We start from the raw sequence: 6973 nt of genomic DNA, 5'->3' as shown, positions 1-6973 counted from the left end.
GAATCTTTTACTGTTACATGTGTAATCATGTTTCTCCTAGTCTTTCTTGGTTCATCTAGAGTTTTAAGGACTCTATCTGTTTTCAAATTGGTGTCTCGTAGGTTCGTTTAGAGATTCCTTGTTTTTCAAGCAATCGGCGAAACGTTTCCTTGAGTTGAGCAATGGTCTTGCAAGGTAAGGGAAGTTAGAACTTGCTTAGATTATGTTTCTTATGATAAATTAGTATTCATGAGAATAATCTGATGAATTGAATGAGTTTGTGATAATAGTGTAAAATTCCTTATGCAAATATTGATATTTGATAGTATGATGTGTGTATAATTGGAATGATGTGAAATTGATGTTCAATGTTGTCATGATTGTGTATAATAATGTTGTTTTGATTTTTTAAAATTGAATTCAATTTGTTGTAATGAGGATGAGTTAAATTATTGAGTTTTAAGCCTAAAAATGGGGGGTTTAAAGGTGTAAGTTTGAGAATTTGGGACTAATGTGAGAAAACTATTGTCTAGGTGTTGTCATGAGGTGAATTGGGACTTGTTAGGAAGGCTAGATGGTTGAAAACTGTTTTGTAGCAAAATGAGAGTTTCTAGTTGAAGTTTTCAAGTGTTTTTGGTGCAAAAAGGGGTTTTGAGTAGTGAGATTTTGTAGTAAGTTGTATACACTGTTTTGGAAGGTTAGAGGTATGTTATCATACCTATTAGGACTACTTTAAGTACTAAAACTAGTAAAATATGTTATGGAAGTGTAAATGGCTTCATAGGTTGAGTTTTTGGTCTAATTTAGGGATTTTAAGAGTTAGAAATGGAAAGTGTTAGGAAACAGGTTTGCTTCGTTTTACACCAAGAGGGGGGGGGGTGAATTGGTGTTAGTTCAAAAACAAAGTCTTTTCGCAATCTTGGTATGAAAATTGAAAGCTTTTGATCTTTCCTTGAAATGCAAGTAATGAAAATTTCAGTGCAACGGAAAAACGTAGTTGACTGCTAAACAAATAAAGTCGACTGAAATAAAGAGTGCAGAGATAGAGAAAATCAAACACTGGTTTTTATACTGGTTCGATCAACAATGCCTACATCCAGTGTCCTTCCAATCTTGGAAACAAATGCACTATAATGGTTGCGGTTTTTACAACAAGGAATTTATTGAAGCACCATGCAAAAATATAAATCTCCTCTCTAACTCAAAACCAAATATAGCTGCACATAAAAAACCAGAATTGCGGCAAGAATCCCCTCTTCTGCAATTTGAACCTACGTCGAACAATCCTCAACGTGTAACCAGCACTCTTCACAGGATGCCAAGCCTATCACAACACGCTTCACAGGTTGCGAAGCCTATCACAGTAGGTTGCCAAGCCTTCAGTCAAATACAACAGTCTTACAGGATGTCAAGCCTACAGGATCAAACAAGAAGCACCTCCTTTGTGCAAATGTTGATCAGACAATGTGCTCAAAAGACTCCTCAATCTGAATCTCTCTCAAGAAAGATCACCACCGTCTTCTTGGAGAATTCTTGGAACTTCCTAAATTGAGAACTTTCTCTGAAACAGGACAATGAAAATGTTAGATCACAAAAGTCTCAGAACAATTCTTGTTCTGTTCTATTTATAGTTTTCCTGTCATTCTCAGTCAAATTGCCTACTAATATAGTCGACTGTATTAAAACAGTTATAACAGACAATCAACACAAAGGCTCCTCAGTCAACCAAATCAATACACATTTAAGACAGTTGACCCAGTCAATCAATCTTAACTAACTTTTGAAAATATAGCAGTTGGAGCAAGTAGGCATAACAAAATTCCAAAAATAACAGCAACACAGTCGAATAGGTGTTCCACACTGTCGACTGACACATGAAAAATCACTTTGAAATTCTTTTCAACTCAAAATCTCATCAAGCATAGGTTCACAAATTCTGTTCAAAGATTTTAGCTTAGTCGAATCCATTACTAGTGTATTCGACTGAACTAGACCTTTGTCACAACAAATATAAGTTCATAAAAGTGCTTGTGAGCTTTTCTTCAGAAATGTGCAGAAGTAATCAAAATTATTTTATCACACATTTCAATACAAGCATGTTCCATACATGTAGCACATAATCAATCATAGGAACACACATTGCAAATCAACAAAACATGTTCAACAAAAGCATTGTTCAATCTAGTTTGTTATAAAGCTGAACATGTAATCCTGAAACTTATGTACTGTTATTAAGCAGTGTGTTGTCATCATCATAAACCAGTTTGATATAGAGTTTGTGTTGTCAACAATCTCAACAGAAAGTAGGATAGCTGGGATGAAACTGAGGTTTTAGAGAGTGCTAGAGAATGTATTTAGACTTGTTTGTGCAGGTTGTAAACTAATATGAAGGTTTAAAAATGTAGAATTGAAATGGAGTAACTTGTAGGAGTAAATTTGGGGTTTTAAAGTGTCAAATTGAGTTGTAGCAGTATTTTTAGAGTTTTGTCAAGGTTTGGAGGGTCCTAGGGTTCTTTAGAAGTATTGGGTAAGTATAGGAAGTGATCTGGAAAAGTCAGGTATCTTTTGATAGTGCTAAGCGCCCAAATTAGGCGTTGAGAGAGAAGCAACATGATAAATAGTTTTTGCTCTTCAATGGTAGAATCTTCTGCTCTATTAGTTTTAGGTTCCTTGTAAGTTATCATGTATGTACATTTTATTTTATTAGTTTTACATCATTAAAATGGGATGTTACATTAGACAAGTCTTGTAATATACATTAGACAAATTTGTTCATGTACTAATTAGACGAGTGAGTCCATATACTTATTACACGAGTCTAACAACACATATAAAATGAGTTTTGTTAGTGTACTAATTAAATGAATCTAGCAATACACATTAGATTATTTTGTTCATACTGATTTTTTCTTTTAATAAATATATTCTATATTTCAGTTATATTTTTGTAGAGTCTACTCTATATTTTTCTCATGTTTTTATCTTTTTGTCTGTTTATAAAGTGAACTATTTATATTTTTATAGACATATTTATTTTTTAAACCTATAAATCATTATCCATTGATTCTATTCAATACTTAATTATAAATTTTAAAATATTTATTATTTATCTTTTCAACATCTAAATTTCTTTTAATAACACATAAACAAAACATCAACTCTTATGTAGACAAGAGTTTAAAAGTTTAGATTGAAATTTTCCCTAGCAAAAAAATTTTAGATTACACTCTTCCTTTAAAAGAAAAATATAAGAAAAAAAAAGTTAAAAGTAACTTATAATTGAATTATTGGAGAATTGAGTAAAAAGTTTTGCGCTTTATATTATTGATTATTAGTACATCTTTATTGGCAGAAACTACCAATTTTATTTAAGGAAATATTCATGAACAATATAATTGATCAAACAAAGCATAAACATATATAGAGCCTAGGTACAAAGAAGTACGTATATATAATATATAGTCCTACAGAAGAAATCTGGAGAGCCCCACTTTTCCCCCAGTTTGCTTAACATCTTTCTCAGCCTGTTCTTTATACTCCTTAAAAGTGAATTTTCTGTACATAGCTGGCTTCATGTGGCTTTTTATAACTGCTTCCTCCAAGGGACAATAGAAAAATGCCATAGAAAACCTCTCAGCACTCTCTGCAGCGACAACTCTGTGTTTTATGCTTTTATAAACACCATTGCTCCATGCCTGCACATTATAACACACAAGTTAAAAGTTTAAGTTTAGAAGCTCTTCCAAGACCTAACTTTAGTCAACCAATATCATACAGAAAAAAGACAAATTATTGAGGGCATGTTAATTATAACATACTTTTTTATAGCAATTGGTGATGTGCTTTTTCATTGGAGCCCACAAAAAGTTGAAACAGTTAATGCACGTTGGAAATTGTGTCATTGTTAATTATTTCAGACGTATTCATTCTATGTCTAATAATTTCTATTGGATTGTTGATCACATTTTCAAACCTTTTTGATCCAGTCAGATTCGATGAAAAGTTGGTGGGTTTTAACTTTTAGCATTATGGAGTGCTAATTGAAGATGAAAACATCCATGTTGGACATTATATATATACTAAGCAAGTCCTCCAAAGTCATTGTCACCAGCTCAACAAATTTCTGCCCTAAATTGAGCATATAATTCTGAGAATAAAAATAAATTCTCATCATAAGATTTTTTTTAATTAATTTTTCCATTTATTAAATGAAAACAAAAGGGTATTAGTAAACACTTTATAACATTATTCTAGAAAAGGTGATGATGAGATTTCACCTGAAACAAGTCACCAATGTTAACGACCAGAGCATGTGGATTAGGTTTAACAGCAACCCAATTTCCATCTTTCATCAATTGCAATCCCCCAACATGGTCTTGATGTACGATGGTGAGAAAACTAGTGTCACAGTGAGGTATCAAGCCATGCATCTTTGATATAGGGCATGGTGGATATCTATTCAGTCGAATGAATGAACTCTTTGGCCAGCAATGCTCTCGAAAATAGTTCGATTTCGCATTCAATTTGCAGGCTAGTATTTCAGACAAGCTCTGTGCTAGGGAGAACATGCGTGTTGCAAAACCTTCAAGGTTTGATCTAAATTATGAAACCAAAACTACTCATGTTTAAGTTTAAGTCAAAACACACAATGAAGGCACATGTAAGTATATCATGTCATTCAGTGCTTATTAATAAATGCTTTATTACCAGATGAACAGCTTGCTTACCATGCAAATAATATGACAAGACACTTTTAACTAAGGGAAAAGATATTTTGATTTTGAAAACATCTTGACATAACACGTGTTATTTTTTTATGAATTTATTATTTATTTGTTATTGTGCTGATTATTTATTATCAAAATATTGTAAAAAAATGTGTTTACATATTATTACTCTTTAACAAACCACTATATTTCCATATTATTTTTGGACAATGATATAAAGTTTTGACAACATTTTGATACAATATGTTTGATTTTTTTTTCATTGAGTTTAGAATATGTCAGTAAAATAATAAATAAATAATAAATCAGTAAAATAATGAGAGATATAATGTGTCAAAATGTTTTTATTATTTTTAATAGAATTAAATTCAAGACATATTGCTTTTAAGAGGATATATAGAGACTCGTGTTTGAATTTATCAATTTCTTCTCGACCAAATAGAATAAATGGAGAATCATTTATCTATAGCTATCCCACATTACTCCTTGTTACAACACTTTTAGAAACATTTTTTTTTTCTTTTATTAGGTATTGTTAAAAATGTCAATGTAAAAAAAAGTTGACGTGACTTGAATTGTCTGCCTTTATAAAGCTTGAGAAGAAAATGAAGATGTATGGTCATGAGTTAGGTTCAAGTGGAACCCAGTGTATTGTACGAGTGTTATCTCATATTTGTAATAAGTTAAAAAACATCTATTCCTCAGTACTCCAGAAGAAGCAAGCTTAAGTGTAAATTAAATACGTATAAAGGGATCAAATGGTAAATAAAGTAGTTAATAATAGGGTCATATCATGATATGTGTACACGAGTTAATGGAAAAAGTAATTAAATATTGTGCTAAGTGTTAAATTTGTAAACATGAATAGTGCCAAAGAGAAAAAAATGAAGATACGTGCGTATACCTCAGAGTTTCATGTTGGTCCATCCTTGAGATGTCAGTGACATAAAAGTGAATTGCTTCTGACCATGACAGTTGTCTGAGATTGGTGGCAAAGGGATTGCCCCACCTATAAGCTTTGGCAGATAAGGTAGAGAAAATAGCTTGCTGTGTTGACTTGTTCAGAAAAGGTTGATAGAACACTTTCTTTTGATCAATCTGTATGCTCTTGAGCAGCTCCTGTGGAATACCATGATTCACAACTTGAAAGAAACCCCATTCTCTTGCAGCTTCTGCAATTTCTCTCATGCATTCCTCTCTCTCAACACTTAACCTCCCAAGGTCGATCAAAGGTATATCACATCTCTCCACTGTAGAGCTGCAGTAGTCATTATTATTCCTTGAATCCCCTAGGTGTTTCTGCACAAGGGTCTTGTAGGTCTCAAGGAATGGTGGTTCATAATCCATTTCAGAGCAAAATGTTACACTACATTCATAAAACGAATCCATTATTCGGTATGTGTCCATAAACTTCTGATTAGATCACTCTAACAGTGTTTGGATGAACATTCCGTCATCACGTTGAATGTGAATCCAACGAAAAGTGAGATTTTGCTAAGCTAGACACACTTGGTATGTGTCTTTTTAACTTATTTTAAACAAATAATAGTTGTTTTACTCAACCTCCAAGAAAAGTTAAAAGAAATCAATTATACGTTTAATAACAAGTTATGTTTACGCATGCATTTATATGTTCCATGCTTTCTCTATATCATAAACAAGATTAAACTCTGGCTGAAAACGTTGCCAGTATGTATATCAGCAACCATTGTTGCCCTAAGGGAAATATATATATATATATATATATATATATATATATATATATATATATTTCTATATAGACTGATTATAATAATAAAAGAACTATCCAAGGGTCAAAATTTCACCTGTGCTTCTTTGAAGATGATTATGGAATTTCAATCGCTTCGTAGCTTGCAAATGCTACCTCTTATACACGTTACAGAGTCGGATGAAAAGAATATACAGTGAATTCTAGCAAAGAAACTCAGGTAACTAGTCCTTAGAAGAAAGAAAGTTGCAGTTTTATGTGAAAAGAAGAAGACCACGTAATGGGTTAGTTTAGATTGCTTCAGAAATTGGTGATTGTTGCAGAGATATTTATATGCATGTGAATCCATGCCAGGAAGTTTGGAATAGCACTACGATTAAGTATATGGCTAAAGCAGAGACCACGCGGCCAAGCACAACATCAGAAAAAGAGGGGACAAACGCATGCAACCACAACTACAACATACTACATAAGATATCTGTGTTCTTGACTTGCTGCCACGAAGTGCAGTCTACGTACAGAAGGTAAGGCACACAAA

The 6973-nt window shown here is 32.6% G+C and overlaps 1 protein-coding gene across 1 annotated transcript; it reads right to left on the bottom strand.

The window, feature by feature from the left end:
- Positions 1-3443: 3443 nt before the first annotated feature.
- LOC106778584 (gibberellin 2-beta-dioxygenase 8-like) lies at positions 3444-6053 on the bottom strand. The gene is made up of 3 exons (XM_014666551.1): positions 5611-6053; positions 4257-4575; positions 3444-3674 (listed from the first exon to the last, which is right to left on the bottom strand). Exons 1-3 carry the CDS (start codon positions 6051-6053, stop codon positions 3444-3446), a joined length of 993 nt encoding a protein of 330 aa, XP_014522037.1.
- Between the last annotated feature and the right edge of the window lie 920 nt (positions 6054-6973).

This window comes from Vigna radiata, unplaced genomic scaffold, assembly GCF_000741045.1.
Source record: "Vigna radiata var. radiata cultivar VC1973A unplaced genomic scaffold, Vradiata_ver6 scaffold_23, whole genome shotgun sequence".
In the NCBI taxonomy this organism is placed as follows: domain Eukaryota; kingdom Viridiplantae; phylum Streptophyta; class Magnoliopsida; order Fabales; family Fabaceae; genus Vigna; species Vigna radiata.
The sequence above is the reverse complement of the archived record's forward strand: the minus strand, read 5'-3'. Positions and strand labels throughout refer to the sequence as shown.

Bases quoted from the DNA above. Each gene is read 5' to 3' on its own strand.
- LOC106778584 (XM_014666551.1), bottom strand. From the start codon at position 6,053: ATGGATTATGAACCACCATTCCTTGAGACCTACAAGACCCTTGTGCAG. The intron at 4,576-5,610 runs GTATACGCACGT...TTCATAATTTAG, and splicing joins GACCAACATGAAACTCTGAG to ATCAAACCTTGAAGGTTTTG. The intron at 3,675-4,256 runs GTGAAATCTCAT...TATAATGTGCAG, and splicing joins ACATTGGTGACTTGTTTCAG to GCATGGAGCAATGGTGTTTA.